The 17,991-nt window shown below is 43.0% G+C and overlaps 1 protein-coding gene across 4 annotated transcripts in view; it reads left to right on the top strand.

The window, feature by feature from the left end:
- The window catches only part of LOC142765256 (4-pyridoxate dehydrogenase-like), a 213,029-nt gene that overhangs the window by 139,220 nt on the left and 55,818 nt on the right, over positions 1 to 17,991 (top strand). For all 4 annotated transcript variants that reach the window (XM_075865960.1, XM_075865959.1, XM_075865962.1 and 1 more), the window contains one exon: positions 17,341 to 17,514. In XM_075865960.1, the coding sequence (XP_075722075.1) occupies positions 17,341 to 17,514 (174 nt within the window). The remainder of the gene's footprint in view (positions 1 to 17,340; positions 17,515 to 17,991) is intronic.

Raw genomic sequence — 17,991 nt, 5'->3', positions numbered from 1 at the left:
AAGAGGCCAATCTGCGATTGATGGTGTGGTCGACTTGATCACCAGCGTTGAAGAGGAAAGAAGCCGACGCAGACTAGTGGCGGCGGTCTTCTTAGACATTAAGGGTGCTTACGATAATGTGCTGCATTATGCAATCCTTGACGCACTGGAAGATTTCGACATCGGTGGACGACTGTACGCTTGGATTTTTAGCTGCCTTAGGGACCGCACCATTTACATGACGAAAAATTATGGAGACACCGATCGATATAAGGTTCATCGCGGTGTTCCCCAAAGAGGAGTTCTCAGCCCAATCCTATTCAATGTCACAATGATCGGCCCAGCAGCAGAACTTCCCAGCACGGTGAAGATCAGTGCATACGCTGATGACATATGCATATGGGCATCCGGAACTACTCGTCCGCAATTACGAGCTCACCTACAGCGTGCAGTGACGATCACATACAAATATCTACGACGTCAGGGGCTCACTCTTTCAATCGATAAATGCGCAGTGCTTGCGTTCACGCGCAAGCATATGTCGAATTACCGATATTTATTAATTGGACAGCGATACCTGCTGTAACGCACCACAAGTTCCTTGGGGTTGTCGTACACAGAAATCTATCGTGGACGAGGCATGTCGCAGTACTTAAATCTAAATTGAAGAGCTTTGCTCTCGTTCTTCGCCACGTAGCAGGAGCAAGATGGGGCCCGTCAGAATCATCGCTACTTCAATTGTACAATGCTTTATTTGTGGGAAACAATCGATACAGCATGCCGGTGCTCTCCAATATGAGACCTAGTTGTGTGAACACGTTAGAGAGTGTTGAAGCTCAATGCTTACGAAGATGCTTGGGTCTACCGCGCTGTACTTCAAAAAATGGGACAATCGCAGAGGCTCGGGCTTGTCCCATCAGTGTACACATGCTCTGCGAGCCATTTAGAGTTCACCTCCGATTGCTGAGCAGATACAGACAGCCCGCACTGTCAGTACTCCCCGCCACTCACCCAGATTGCAGTTTCTCAAGAGTAATATCGCGGCATGAAAATATTATACCATTAAGGTTTTCTCCGCCAAATGCACCTTCAGTGCCTCCATGGGTCCTGCCTAAACCACCTGTTTCTTTTACGATACCTGGAATCACGAAGAAGTCGCTCATTTGTTCTGTTGGCCTCAGGCAAGTGACCCTATATCACATTTATACAACGTACAGTGATTCTCAGCACGTGTACACCGATGGATCCACCACGCTAAAAACCTCCGCCGCAGCCTTTGTCATCCCAGACACGGATATCGCTCGACGATTCAAAGTGGATCATAAAACCACATCAACTGCCACAGAGCTTGTCGCTATCCGGGAGGCAATAAGATTTATTTCCGGAGGGCGACCTCGAGCCTGGACGATTTTCTGTGATGCCAAACCCGCTTTAAAAACCATTAATTGCATCATGAAGCAAGGTCCGTATTACAGCTTGTCAATAGAAATCACAGAACTTATTCAGGTAGCTTCAACAAATGGTCATTTTATAACTTTCCAGTGGATTCCCGCTCATTGCGGCGTGATGGGAAACGAAGAGGCAGACGCTGAAGCTAAAAATGCCTTAAACAGTGCCCCTGAAGTACGCATTGCGTTTTGACGAGTTGACACGAACGCCCTGCTTCGCTGCGTGATGCGCAGCTACATACTTCAGCACTGGACCAAACCGGGACGGCGACTCTAGCGACTTCACAAATGGGACCCGGAAATGAGGTTCCGCATGCCCCCTAAATTGAAACGGCAGCTCACAAGTATGATCCACCGCATTCGTCTTGCTGTAGCGTACACCAGACGTTACGCACATATCATCGGTCGCAGTGACATCAGTCCTAATTGTGAACACTGTGATGTGCCAGAAACACCTGAGCACATATTTTGTGTCTGCCCAGCATACGTACGTGAACGACAAACACTGATTTCTTCTACTGAACTATATCGCAGTAGGTCATTAACTGATGAGACCATGTTGGGCCCTTGGCCAGACACCAACAGTGCAACTGCGGTCACAAGAGCAGTTATAACCTTTTTGGAAACAACTGGACTATGTGCGCGGCTATGAAATGTGTCTCAGCTAGAAAGAACACTACATACTCGCCTCTCTATCTCACCATCGTCATCCATTAATCTTTCTTTTCCACTTTCCCTTCCCCCAGTGTAGAGTAGCAGGCTAGAGCAAGCTATCGCTCAGGCCAACCTCTCTGCCTTTCTGTAAATAAACTTACCTCCTCCTCCTCATTTTGCGCAGAGTACTGGGACAGTGCTGCTCCAGCGTCCCAGTACCAGCGCTGCGAGGCGGTGCTACCTGCGCCATACTGGGCCCACAATCAGGCATAGCGCTGGACGCTGGTAACCAGTCGCGCTGCTTTTTGCAATAAACATGTTCCTTTTCTTTTTTTTTCATAGTGCTTTATTTCCCTCTTCATTTCCTCACAAGAATGGATAAAAGAGCGAATGTAAAATACATAATTGAGAGTCTGACAAAGGGCCTTTCAAATATTTCGAAATAGAAATTGCACAACTGCTACTTCTGACCAAATAAAGTGGCTTTTTTTTCTTTTTCCCCGTTCAGAGCTTGGTAGCCGTATAGGTGCGTCAAAATAAAGTACAGAAAGTGTATACTTCGCGAAACATTCAACATTGACATCATCGTTCTTCAGTCATACAATGTGATCCTGAAAGCAGGACAGCCCCTCGGTAGGTTCATGGACCAACGACACTCTTGGGTGTGTCACAATCCCAAGCAACAAATAAAAAATTGGAAGAAATAACGTAATTAGAGATGCTAAGTCTTTGCTGGTAGTACTGAATATGGCGAGACTTGGCTAGACATGTCATATTACTACCCGCTACGAGTTGCGATATTCGTCGCGTGGCTAGCTGTCACATGACTTCTTTACGGGAACATGTCACACGACTAAATTATTGCGTGACATTACGTCATATTTAGTCGAATCAATCGCTGATGCGAGGTGTTACATAACTTAATTCCCTTCGGTATTTACGTGACGTTTAGAGATGTCAGTGACATAATACACTTGTCAAGAATGGTTCTTGTATTCGGCGCCAGACAAATATGTTGTCGGAGTGAAGCAGAAGCCGCTTTTCCGCTTCTGCTTTGCTCCGTGTTGTCGGAGCGAAGCAGAAGCGGAAAAGGACGAAACAAGTGTGTACCGGTCGTTGTTCATCATAATTCGAGTTTGCACTACCCGGCACAACAAAAAGCTTAAACAGCTCCGCTCTCGAAATAGCCGCAAATTACAGACAAACTTGCATGTCTCAGTATGTTTTTAGCATGCTACGTCATTTGAAAAGAGAAATGATAACTGATAGGTACACTGTTCACTACGTATTCTTTGTTGAATCTCAACGGAGGATAGTGCAGGGATCTCTTATTTCTAGAAATGTCCTTTTAATCTCTCTATGTCTGAGTACATCCTTCGATGGTTTTTTTTTTTTGCATAAATCCGGAACTCCGTCAAAATGACGAGTGCTTTTTCATACGCACGAACCCACTCGGGTAACTATACCAGCGCAGTGGTACAGCTTTCCCAAAACGGCACTAAGGGGCGGCTCAGGCTGCTGAAACTATTTTGTCCATATGCGCAGCATATTTTACCTTATTTAGCATAGATTATATTTCTGTAGTGTATGCATGTACAAATTTCGTTGTAACGTAGCAAAACATCGTTTAATGTAAACTACGCAAGGACTCGACGCGCCCTTTGTTCAAATATATATATATATATATATATATATATATATATATATATATATATATATATATATATATATATATATATATATAGTCAAGTAGATCCTCCGTGAGCATTATGACGGGTCAGCCAGAGTCAGGCGTTTATCAGGCCATCATCCCTGATGAAGGCCAGATTCTCGCTTCAATGTCGAAATGAACCACGTTGTGACAAGAAAGAGACGACGAAACTCTCAGGGAAGCGTCTTTACTTAACGTTTAAGTAAAGACGCTTTCGTGAAAGTTTCATCGTCTCTATCACGGAGGATCTGCTGGACTACTTGCAACGCCACGGTCACTCTCCCACCGATCTTCATCAGTCTTCTTTCGAAACGTCACAAATAAAAAGCTTTTTGAAGTCATATATATATATATATATATATATATATATATATATATATATATATATATATATATATATATATATATATATATATATATATATTCAAGTCGCGTAGATCCTCCGTTAGAAGGGTAACAACACAGGAGTAATTTTTAACAGTTTTGACGAGAGTCTGGCCTTCGTCAGGAATGAGGGTTCATTGTGTTCGTGCTCACATTTATAGAATTTTGAGTGAAAATTGACAGGGAAATATCGACGGTAAAAAAAGAAAGAAAGAAATGAAAAATTTGGAAAAAACAAGATTTGAGAACGTTCCGCGAGATACTGTGGTGTGCGAGTGGAGTCGTTAGTGTGTGTTTTTTTAGAAGCATTGCGTTCAGTGTAGTTGGGTGGCAGTCCCATTATTGTGAACGGAGCCTGGCTAAGGTAAAGGCTTGCATGCGGTGCAAGGGTTTTTTTTTTTTAGAGTGAATGCTGTTTTGAGATCACTTTTCAGGTCACTCGCAGTTGCATGTTGTCCGCCGCCGCCACCGCTAGCTGCCGTTTGGCGGTGCCCGTAATCACATCCCATGACATTAGTAAAAAAAAAAAAAAAACTTGCACCATGACAAAGTGGGGCTGGCAGCCAGCCCAGTATTCTACGTCTGAGCTACACCGGTCCTTGTGACTTGTTGCCAAACTTGCCTTAGGCAGCCTTGATGTCGGGAATGCAATCACGTTAGTACGATTTTGAAGCGTTTTACAACAGCGGAAGATCAAACATTCGCACAATGCGAATAGCGCAACGAGTGGGCCGTCCAATACTCCAACCCATTACAAAAGATTGTTTTTGTTTCCCTATTAACTATGGTAGAGAATGAAATATGCCTAGACACGCGCGAAACTGGACTTCAAAAGAATATTTCAGTGTAAGATAAGCCGTAAAAGTCGTCGGCCATAAACTCAATCTACCGCCAGCGACCGCCGTCTTGCCATGGCTTGCATGACATCAAGATAGGCGCGGAGCAATGCTGTCGTCTAACACCAAACAGCCCTCTACCATACGCGGTCTGTGTGTTGCTGTGTTACTTGCCGCGTAGTCCACACGTTGTTCGTGGGTTGCGAGTGATAGCTGTGTTGCGGCGTGATACTGTGGTACCATGTTGTCGACACCATCAAGCGAATCAGGCAGTGGGTCCGCTAGCAGCAGGAGCAGCGACAACGTCGTACACGCTGCGCATTTAGATTTTGACCCCATCGCCACGAGCTCAAGCGACGACGAAAGCGTGGAGGACTTGGCCAACCCAGTCGACCCGGCGCACAGTCAGCCTCTTCTGTCTGAGGGTTGGCTGTTTTTGTCTGTTCTGCGCTGCTGCTCACGGGTTAGAACGGCTGGAACGACGGGCGGCAGGATGGCACTTGAGTTTAACGTTTGCTTCTTTGTGGTTTTTAGTGCTATTTTGGCAGTTGTTTGTAGTTTGTGCCATTTGATTTTCTGAGTTCAAGTGACTCAGGCCACCCAGATGTCGGTTTCTTCGCCTGGCCAAGGGCCTTCTCCTTGGCTAGCATCTATACCGGCCAAGGACTGGCCGATTGGTTCTTTTCTTCGCATTGGTGTTAACCAATGCGAAGAAATCAAATGTACAAAAAATTTGTTGAACAGCGTAATCAAGAACTATTTTCGCAGTTTAAACTATACAGAAATAAACTCAACAAAGAATTACAACAGGCAAGAGATGCGTACTATTACGCTCTGTTTGAATCCTGTCAAGATGATGTGAAAAAAATATGGACACAAATAAATACGGTAGTTTTGCAGTCGAACAATGTCATAGCTCCCGTTGAGATCGTTGTTGATGGAGCTAGCGTCACGGGCAAAAACATGTGTGATGCCTTTAACGATCATTTTGTTAGCCGCAGGACTGAATGTGCTGCACCGCCAAATGAAAATTCCTATTTTTATAACAGTAATTGCATGTTTATGAACCCAGTGACATGCTCAGAAGTTTACTCAGTTTTTATGAATATGAAAAATTCTCAAAGCCGGGATGCAGATGACGTCCAGATAAAGCCGGTGAAATACGTCCTGATATATTAACCCCAATACTTACAGACATCTTTAACCTCTGCCTTAATTCAGGCGTCTTTCCCACCGAAATGCAAAAGGCAAAAGTGTCCGCCCTCTTTAAAAAGGGAGACGGGAGATGTGCGTCAAACTATCGACCCGTGTCAATATTGCCGGTATTTTCTAAAGGGCTTAAAAAAATAATTCAGATTCGGATGTCATCATTTTGTAAAACTCATAAATTAGTTTCTGACGATCAATACGGCTTTGTAACACACAAATCTACGGAATTAGCACTACTTCAACAAAAAGAATACGTATTACGCTCCTTTGAAGAAAAGAAAGTTGTTCTAGGCGTGTTCATAGATTTTTCTCAGGCATTCGATTGCATTAATCACAACATACTTTTATCGAAACTTGATAGGTATGGCTTCCGCGGTTGTGTTCACTCTTTACTCGCCTCTTACTTAGCCAGTCACACACAGTGTGTTTGTATTGATACCCACAAATCATCTGTTAGGCGTATAATAGCTGGAGTTCCACAGGGGAGTATATTAGGACCTTTGTTGTTTAATTTATATATTAATGATATTTTAAGCTTATGTCAACAAGCTAAGTGCATTTTGTATGCCGATGATATGACCATACTTTTTTCGTTGGACTCGTATGACCAGATCGGAAGGGAAACTAACGCTGTCTTGCAGTCTATTCAATGCTGGTCAATTACTAATCGATTAAAAATAAACGCAAACAAGTCTAAAGCTATACTGTCTCGACCCCGAAATAAACAAATCATTGTTCCGCAGTATGTTAAATTTGGTTCTGACTCAATAGAAATCGTGGAATGCCTGAAGGTATTAGGAGTGCACTTCAGTAGTCACCTTACTTGGGATGACCACGTTAATTCTGTAATGATAAAATTGTCTCGCATTGCAGGAATTCTTAGCAAACACCGCCACTTAATTCCACTTTTCCAATTAATTCCAAGTTAAGTTACTGCTTTATAAATCTTTGTTTGAATCTTATCTAAATTACGCTCACCTAGTTTGGGGAACTACTACGCTTGCTAATAAAAATAGACTCAATTTACTGCAAAAAAATCCTTGCGTTCCATTTGGAATTTGAGCTTCTCGGCCCACACTGGTCATTTATTTCAGAAATACTGCATTACCAAAATTTTCGATCTTTATAATGTAAGATTAGCTCTTAGCTTCAAGAAATAACTAGCGAAAAATTGCAAAAATTTATCTGAGCTGGCCTGCCTTCGCCCGAATGCGCCTGTATACACTTGCAGAAACACTGAACGATGGCACGTGCCCATCTTTCGTACATCATACGGTCTGCAAACATTATCTAATACTTTGCCGCGCTTACTGAACAAACTGGAAGCAAGAAACATAGATATGACGCGTACTTCCAAAAAGGAAGTGCGTAGATTTATAGCGTCATCCTGGTAAGGTTTTTCTCTTTTTTTTTTTTACGTCGCCCATTTTGTTATCGCCAAGTGTCTATCGATTCTGCCTTGCCGACCTTCGTTACAGACCTTCTTTTTACTCCTTCTCTTTGCTACTCAAATTTTTCGCGCCTTCAACAACAAACATTACTTTTTTTCCTGTGTGTACCGTTTTAATGCACTATGCATCCAATTTTTCGGGCCTTCAATTACTAGCCGTTGGTTTTCCTATGTGTAACATTTTAGTGCAAATGCATCTCAGTGTGGGTGATACCCTGATTGGTGTAACCATTTTTTTTTTGAAGCGCTCATTCCTGATCTGTTGTGTGCAGTAGCTCATATGTATACTTTTTATTATCAGTCTTTCTTTTACCGGTGCATCTTTTTTTGTAAATTGACACTATTTGCACTTTTGTATGTTTCAGTATTGCCTCGTCGTTTCTCTTTTTCTTGTTTGTAGCGTTCCCATGTTTTTCGAATACAATATCGTTTCTTTGTTTAGTTGTTAGCGTGCATATATTTTTTACTTGCATATTTTTGTTATCGCAATAGAATTGCGATACTTTGGTGTGTTGTGTCTATTACTGTAAATTTCTACAGCATGCATATCTGCCGTCTGCTGCTGACGTTTGAATAGGGCTGACGGGCCTGTCAAGCTGCTTGTATGCAGCTTTTGTCGTCAGCCTTTCAATGTATTCACGATAAATAAATAATTGTGTAAAAACACGGAAAAAAAACAACGTCCCCGTGGCTCTGGTACCGACCAATGAAGGTACGATACCTATGAAAAATCCGAAGATGATTCAAATGGAGCTTCGGAAAACCACAGCACGCTTTAAAAAGATGACTGAGGTCCGGCATTTTGGTCGTGGTGGTATTTTGTGCTGCTCTGCCGATTAGGAGTGCATCCGAGAGCTTATCAAATCTTCCGAATTTGCAGCACAGCTGGTGAGCCTGTTTATTCCAGCGCATCTTGCATGTTCGAAAGGCATAGTCCGCGGTGCGCGGTGTAGATACGAGCCTGACCCCTGCAGAAATTCCGGAGTTATTTTCGGTAGCAGGTGCAGTGTCAGTATACAGGTGCACGCGTTTGGTTTACAATAAAAAATCACCTACCTAATCGCTGCTAGTAACCTTTGCGACATCGATAAGGCCATCTGAAATTAAGGCTTGGCCTCTTATCTATAAGGTAGAGCCTCTATCCCCTATGCCACTGCGGTGCTTGATTTGTTAGAGATATGGCCACAGCGCAAAAGGGTGCAGATCAACTACCATATGTCGAATATGCGGAGAAAATTATGACAGCCGTAAGTGCAACTCGACGGAAGAGAAGTGCTGTTTATGTCATGAAGCGCATCCTGCAGACTCTTCAGATTCTGAGGCGAAAGAACGAGAAGTTAGGCTGCTGAAAATTGTATAACGCAGGCGTTGCTCGCGGAGTGAAGCTGTGAATGAATTACAAGAGCGCTCGAAAGGTTACGAAAGCGTAACAACACGACATACCATTGCTACGGATGCATCGTTAGCAAAATCTATTGCAGAGACCATAGAGAAGGCAACGGAAAAGGCGACGAAGCGTCTTGCCAGCAGTATTATTAGAGTCGTGGCTGAATCGTTAACATCTCAGTTGACCCAAATCATTGCTTCAGTGTCTATGAAAAATCAGACTTCACCGGATTTGGAGGTTTCAGGGTGGGCAGGGATAGAAAGTCCGATAGCTCCTACACGATGCGCATCTCCTCAAGCAGGACCCACCAATAAGATACTGTAGGCAGATCCAGAACCTATATCCGATGATTCCGATGAAGTCACAGGTATGGATGCGGAATCTCAAAATTTCTCGAAGCGTGCCAGATCTCACCTATCAAAAAAATCTTCACAGAAATCAAAACCTAAAAAGTACCTGTCGAAAAAAGACTTTGTGGAGAACCTCTCGAAAAAGACTTTTTGAAGAAAGATTTTTTGGATCAAGAAGTCTCTGCGGCGGGTTTATAGTGTCAAAATAGGCTCCCTAAAAGTATTACAGTGGAATTGTCGATCAATAGGGTCGGCTACCACAGATTTATTGTATATTTCTTCTCAAATTTTCCCAGATAACATTACTTTACAAGAAACTTGGCTTACAACTGAAAAAAAATTTTACTTAAAAATTATCGCTTATTTCGTTTAGACAGACCTAGCAGAGGTGGTGGGCTTGCCATTTTTATATCAACTAAATTTAGTCATAGAGCGAAGATTAACTACCTGTGCATGGATACCAACTATGAAATTATGGTATTAGACATAACTCTGCCAGGCTGTTCCCCCTTTTCTTTTGTTACAGCATACTTTCTGGTAAGAGTGCAGGACACAAGATGCTTGATGCAATGTTAACTTCCTGAAGGAAGGATGTAATAGTAATTGGTGACTTCAATTCACACCACGTGCCTTGGGGTTTCAAGACTGATGTAAATAGAAGGTGCGTGTGAGACTGTTGATAATCACTTATCTTGAGTAAATTTCCCCACTGTTACGTTAATTAGGAGACAATCAAAGTTGGCGATATATCTGACCTTCTCCAGCTCCTCACTAAGCATTTCATCGTGGAAAACATTAGATTGCGCAACAAACAGTGACCACCTTCCTATTAGCTTCGATGTTATTTTTCCCAGGATATTTTTAACTGATAAAATTGGCGCGTTTGTAAATCATGAGCGTTTATAAAAAGACTTAAAGTCTACATTGATTCTTCGCAATGACGTGTATGAAGATATTCGGACTATGAGTCTGTGTGCAGTGTTGAGAAGAGCAATGAATAGGCAACTTTTACAATAACCTCTGGCACAGGTGGATTGTTTAGCCCGTAGTGGAACGGTGATTGTATGAGGGGGTATAGAAAACGAAAAGCGGCGTGGAAACAACTTATCCACAACCAAAGCCCTAAAAACTGGCGTGACTATATATACGTGGCAGCACATTTTGAACGTATAGTACGCAAAGCAAAAGATGACAATAACAAATTCAGCTATCTTTCAAGGTCAAACAACAAAAAAGCACTTTTTAGGTTTTTGCGTTCCAGAAAAATGATACCGCCATCACACAATATGGATGCTTCAATTCTATCGCCTCGCGAACTCACTAAAATATTAGAAAACGTTGCTAAAGGATTAGAAGAAAGATTCAGATCAATAACGCCAAAAAACTTAGTAAAGCCAATTGCAGGGGAGAAGTTCAATGAAGCGACTTTAGCGGAACTAGCGGATGTAGTGAGGCCCTTACCTCCTACAGCATCTGGACCAGATGGAGTAACCTCAGCAATGATGAAAGTACTATACGACATTTCCCCACATGAACTCTGTATTATGGTTAATTACTCTTTGAAAAGTTCTGTGATACCGGCGGATGGTAAACTTTCCAACATTATTCCGATACCTAAAAAACAGGGCTTGGGTATACACTTGACAATGTCAGGCCAAATTTTCTTACATCTAATTTGGTTAAACTAACTGAAAGAGTTTCGAATGCACGTGTAATAAAATACATTGAGGAGAAACCTATACTGAACTCTGGCCAAATTGGCTTTAAATCGGGATGTTCCTTATGGAGTGCGCACGTGGATTTGGAGAGTCTTGTACAGTTGGCTAGGCGTAGAAGAGAGTATTGTGCATTAGTTACTCTAGATTTGGCCAAGGCGTATTACAAAGTGGAGCATAGAACACTAATAGAGCAGATGGAAGTGTATCACTTACCAAACTACATGACAGCATGGGTAGCAGAGTTTTAAGGGAGAGAGAGTTTTATTGCTTTCAAAGCGGTTGTTTTTCTAACAGATATCGACAATACCGTGGCATATTACAGGGGGCAATGCTCTCTCCGGTTTTGTTTAACATCTTCCTCAGTTCAATTCCAACACATAGCAATATTCATTTATATGTGTATGCAGATGGCATTGCTTTCTTTGCGACAAACAGTGATCTGCAACGACTTTATCAGACATTACAGAATTACCTGAACAGGATAGAGGAATGGCTTGAAAAAATTCGAATGTCTCTAAACGTAAACAAAAGCCCACTTCTAGCGTTCTCGTTAAGGAATCCTGTCATTATCTTCCTGATGTATGGCACAGAGCAGATTCCCCAGGTGGATTCACTCAAATACTTAGGCATCATATATAACAGCTAGTTAAATTGAAAAAGTCACATTGATCACATTGGGTCCAAATCAACACGAGCCATGTGGTGGTTAGGCAAGCTCAGCACCAGAAAAACGGGGTTGCAAAGAAATACATTGGTAATGGTCTATAAAATGTACATGCGCCCTATCATGAAATTAGGCTGTGTGTTAGTTTCTGTAGTGCGACTTATAAAATGAGACTGCTAATACTATTCGAAAGGGAAGCTTTACGACTGTGCCTTAGACTGTCCAAATTTGTTGCTAACAGTGTGCTATACGTGGAAGCGCGTCTACCGTCATTGGTGAATAGATTCACAACGCTTACTATCCAAACATTTTAGAAACTACACACTTTGCCTCGGAGAGAATCGTTTTATGCTTTTATTAAAGAGCCAAGCTCATTTTTTTTAGCTTGGTGGTCACGATTCCACTGCCCACAGATCATGTTCGTTCAATCGCTGCTAGAACCACTGAACGTCAAAATCAAACGTATTTTCTCAACAAGTTACGTTATATAAATCTTCAGAAAAAATTTGAGAATAATTATCCCTTTAACACCAAGCAAATGCCATTGCAATATTTAAATGATCGGCTTCAAGATTACTTGGCACACGTGAACATGAACAACATAATTGCGACTGATGCATCCGTATCAATTGAAAAGGCTGGGGCAGGTATCTTCTCACCTTTCCTTGACTGGTCCTTTTTAGATATACTCCCAGATTACACACCAATATTCATAGCAGAATTATTTGCTATTGTACTGGCACTACAGAAACTTCCTTTGGGCGAGTCGGAAGCAGTCGTAATTACAGATTCTTTTTCAGTATGTGCTGCCCTGTCTTTAGGAGCTAACTTTACACTTATGCACGTGCTTCGACAACTCATACCGACAAACTTGCAAAAACTGCAGCTCTTATGGGTACCAGGCCATCGCGGCATATATCTCAATGAGATGGCGTATGCACTAGCCATAGTATCTCTTAGCGGTCCCCTATTCCCGATTTCGCCTGATACGTCTTACGCGACAGCAATAAGGTTTAGAAACCTCTGTTTGCATGTATCGAACTGCTACTTATTGGATAAATTTCGAGATTTCGCACATCTATGATGCTTCTGGAATATACAATGGTGCACAACACGCTAATGGGAAGTTACTTATACAAGATTGCGTTGCAGAATTCCACAACTAAATTATTATTTGCATAAAGTTGGTCTAAAGGCGTCACCTTTATGTCAGATTTGTGAGGAAATGAAAACGATACATTATTTATTTTTGCTCTGTCGACGATATTCTTATCAGCGGAAAAGATACCTGGTAGCTCCACTTGAAAAATTAGGATTACAATTAAATGTGGCAGTAATTTTATCGTTTGACAGCATAAAATTTGATTATAGCCACAGGGACGTCTGCTCTGCGGCATTTGACTACCTTATTGAAACAAAGCAATTACCATGCTAAACTGCCTATCTATCTATCTATCTATCTATCTATCTATCTATCTATCTATCTATCTATCTATCTATCTATCTATCTATCTATCTATCTATCTATCTATCTATCTATCTATCTATCTATCTATCTATCTATCTATCTATCTATCTATATATGTATATATATATATATATATATATATATATATATATTTATATGTGTATATATATGTGTGTGTGTGTGTGTGTGTGTGTGTGTGTGTGTGTGTGTGTGTGTGTGTGTGTGTGTGTGTGCGTGCGCGCGCGTGTGTGTGTGTGCGATTTATGGTTGGTGTTGTACGTGGGTTAGGAGTCTGCATCCTGCGGACTCCTAACCCGCCTACAACACGTGATCCATAAGGTGTAGGCATAAATCTTCTTGAAAATGTGTTAACGCCGTTTGGGGTTCTATACATACTGTCAATCACCTGTGGCTCACACCCATATTTCTTCGGCCGTTGTATACGGGTATGTGCCACACTTAACTAATCACCTGTGCATTGTGTTTGTCATACACTAATGCCCATTATTGCAAATTTTTTGGTGTAAAGAAAACAAGATGATCGCAAGAGCACCCAGGCATAACAAGATAGATAGATAAATAGATAGATAGATAGATAGATAGATAGATAGATAGATAGATAGATAGATAGATAGTAGATAAATAGATAGATAGATAGATAGATAGATAGATAGATAGATAGATAGAAATAAAAGCTCGAAGTGCGTTCAGTGTGCAATGAAATGCTTCGAATTCAAGATGTATACTTGTGTGCTTTTTGCGCTGTTTTCAAATCGCCCCAATTGTGGTTTCCAGATTTCGCTCTTTAAGGAAAAGAAATAACTTCACAGATGCATTCACTGCATGTTTTCTGCAACCAGCTATGTACCGTAAAATTCCGAGGAAGCGCCACCTTAATTTTTCAAGAGATTTGCAATTTGCAGTCGTCCAGTTTATTGAGCGTTGCCTCTGAAACCGTACTATGTGCACTCACACAAAATATGTTGTGTAGTTCTATCACAACCATAGTGGTCACACAAGCTATCTTTATGCAGAATGCGTGCGGATGCCTAAATGTGATGCCAAATCATAACACACCAAAAAACTGCACGGTAGATAGGGCCTAACGTCTCAAAAGAAGGCAGTGTGGGCGCTTCTGTGCTCATTCCGCTCAATGGTCTTTCAAAACCGCTTTGATTTGAATGTTGAGGGTGTGTTGATGTTTGCGTGTTCTTTCTGGAGTGAAGCTCTTTATAGCAACACCTTGCTTGTTGTCGATCGTCGATCCATCCGGCGTACCGCGTCGATCAATCCAACGTATCCTTATCGTAAAATAGAAGGCGCTGTCTCATAGGGATACATGCACACGTGCAGTTGGGTGATGATAGAATAACGTGGCGCTGTACGCATTCTGTGTCATCCTCTACGTTTCTCGCCTCGTTCCCGAGAAGACTTTGGCCCATATACATACATACAATATGGCGGTTGGGTGAAGGTACGTTTGGTGGCGTTGGCGGTGCAGCTGCTCTCTAATTGGCTGTTGCGGGCTGTGTGGAGTCACACCGGGTGGTGAGCTGTCATCACTAGGCAGATTTAGTTGCGCCTCCACAGCAGCCGTACGGACAGAGGCTGCCATTAAAAATAGCTAGCAGGCTGCGTCCGCACGGCTGCTTCGGAGTCGTGAATAAATCTCTCTACTCCCCGGATCGTCGCCGTACGAGTGCACTTGCTGGATCGTGCAGCTAGGCGGACCATTGACGATGAAGAGCACCGGGGGCTGAAGGCCCCTGTGGCTCGTGCTTGCCGGCCAAATCCCGCCACACAGAGGACAACGGGCACAGGCATTGTCTTTGCAAACCCTAAAGTCACGCCCATGTAATATTCCCTATCACCCCATTTCACCAATCATCAGACGGTAATCATTAATCATGAAGTCCGAAAGACAACCGGTCATTGAAGTTTGAATGAAATTTCATGAGTACTGCTGGGCGAAGCCACTGAAGATTTTAAGCTGTAACTATGACTGCTTCCCGAGCTTTGTTCCAAACTCTTCATCATTCACCCCCTTAATATGCTGTGATTTTCTTGTTTTATTGTATATGTTCCTCTTTTTGTCATCGTCAAAATATCCTAGCCATCCACCCCTGTGCTTGGTGGCAAAGCATATGGTCGCGGGGTCGCGACGGAAGTGCAACGGGGTTGCGTTTTGGCGTGGGCGGGGAGGAGCGTTGTGGTACACTGAAGCGGCGTAGCTCATAGCTTCTGGCTCGGGCAGCGGTGCATGGGGAATTAGAAGCGATTGCCGAACTTCTTCTCGCGCAATAACGGCGATCGAATCCACTTGAGGCTGCTCCGAAGGCAACAGCTAGCGCAGCTCTTTGCGCACAATCTCTCGGATCGTTTAAGGCATGCCTTCGGAAGTCAATCGCTTGAGCAGCAGCGCAGTCGGGAGTCAGGCCACGATTGTACCGTCTGCTGCGCATGTCCAGGGTCTTTTCAATAGTGGTCGCCTTAGATATGAATTATCGGACGGTGTTCGGTAGATTCCTTGTCAGTCCCGCGAAGAGATCTTGTTTGACCCTTCGCATGAGAAAACCTCCTAAGGCACGTCCGGGTCACTGTGACAGAATAAGCAGGCCATTTCTTCTGTGAAAATGGTGACATTTTCATTTGTTAGCTGAACCCGGGTCTCTAGAAAAGCAGCAGCCCTCTCCTTGCGAGCGACGCTCGCGAACGTTTGCACGAATGCGCTGCAGAAGATATCCTACGTTTGAAGCACAGACTCCCAATTTTCGAGCCAGGTCCTTGCGATGTCTTCCAGGTAGAAGTACACACGACGGAGCTTTTCTTCAGTGTCCCAGTGGTTGAGGGCGGCCACGCTGGGAGCGTCCGGTACATAAACGAAGCAGCACCAGCACCAAATGTTACGGGGTCGTGACGTGGTTGAAGGCAGGAGACGGAATGGTCAGATCAAACTGTTTATTTGTGCGAACTTGCGCCCGTTAAACCGATAGTCGGGTTACGGTAGCACACTTGCACTGATACTGGCGCATGCAGCGTCGGCCATCGATCAACTCACTAATCTTACCAAGGCCGACGTGGGGTTCAAGTAAGAAACGCCACAGGAACGCGCTTTCCAAGAGCTTGAAGATCACCTCCAGAAGCCTCCGTTGCTTGCCCATTTCAACGAATTCGCCAAAACAGAAATACACACAGACGCAAGCAGCGTAGGTCTCGGCGCCGTTCTTGTGCAGAGGGCTGATGGACTGGAAATGGTTATTAGTTACACCAGCTGGTCACTATCCAAAGCAGAAACTAATTATTCCACAACAGAAAAGGAACGTGGCATTATACTTGTCCCAGGTTGACTTTTTGCGTTTTCTTTTCATCAATTTCCCCCTGTCTCCCCTTTGCAATAACTGCCAGTGACATACAAGCACTTTCCACCATTCTGTGTGGTCTTTTCCACTCTTTCATTGACTATGTTGGAAACGGTGAATGCATGTGCACTCAAAGAATTTCATGAGTACCACAGCTGTGCATATTTATTTTTAATATTTAACTTCTCTTCATTACGTAACAAGGGTACCGTCCAAAGCATGTCGGGTCGCCTTTCACTGTGAGGGGCGGACGGGGGGTGCTTGTTCGAGATTTTTTGGTTGATATTTGTTTGTTTATATTTTGAATAGTTGCGCCTAAGGAGATGACAAATGCTAAGCCACAAACAGAAGGAAAAGGAAGAAAGAGTGACACACTTGGTGCCATTGGTTATGCCTGTGTGCAGGGGCTGCTTCACATTTATAACGGACACCTACAAGCTATACCCTACCGGTCTAACCGCGGTGAAGTTGGGGATAGTTTAACCTCCTTCCCCGCAAGTTCTTCCATTTAGCTTGCGTATACGCATATATACGTGCTCAGATAGAAATGAGTATAAAGTATATTGCCCCCCCCCCCAAAAAAAAAGTTCTGTCTACACTCTCGATCAACTCTATTCGTTTGCCTTCATTCTTCAGTTTAAATTGATGCATTTTACGGTCTAATGAGTGGACAGTGCACCTCTAATATTTACGTGCTTATATTCATTGTGCTTCACTTCATAGATACTCTTCGAAAACCAGCGAGCTGTAGGAGTCCAATTCAAGAAGCAGGGAACCCTTATCCACCGAAAAGTGCGAGCCCGGCGGGAAATCATTTTGTCGGGAGGCACAATCGGTTCAACACAGCTGCTGCTTCTCTCAGGAGTAGGACCTGCGAGAGATCTAGAGGAGCTGGGCGTAAGCACAACGTCTTTTGTTTCTCCACACAAGAAAATTTTAGTTTCATGTATTGTGAACACTAATATGCAAAGCGTGCCTTTAATTACAGGCCACACATTATACGGCGTAACAGTTGGCTAGACGCAGCCCCGATAGTTCAATCCTAGCGGGATGAAATAGCTCTCTGTAAGGTAGATTTCACTGCTAAGTGGACGGCATTAAGTATGTCGAATCAGTCTAGACCTGTACACATAATTTATTTTGATGCATTGAATTGTATGGGCATTACTTCTTTTGTTTACAACATAAGGGAAGCAGAAACTAAAGGTGATATGGCCTGACAAAGGCTTCTGCTCCTACGAGAGTTCGGCAAGCAGGCCGTGCATAGCTGAAGTTTATACAAACTATACTGTATCTACATAATAAACTGAATAGTTATGAATATAGAAAAGCAAGAAGAAAACGTTATGTCTGCAAGGGAAAAAATTCTACATA

This window comes from Rhipicephalus microplus, chromosome 6, assembly GCF_043290135.1.
Source record: "Rhipicephalus microplus isolate Deutch F79 chromosome 6, USDA_Rmic, whole genome shotgun sequence".
In the NCBI taxonomy this organism is placed as follows: domain Eukaryota; kingdom Metazoa; phylum Arthropoda; class Arachnida; order Ixodida; family Ixodidae; genus Rhipicephalus; species Rhipicephalus microplus.
Note: the sequence above shows the minus strand (reverse complement) of the source record. Positions and strands in the feature narration are given on the sequence as shown.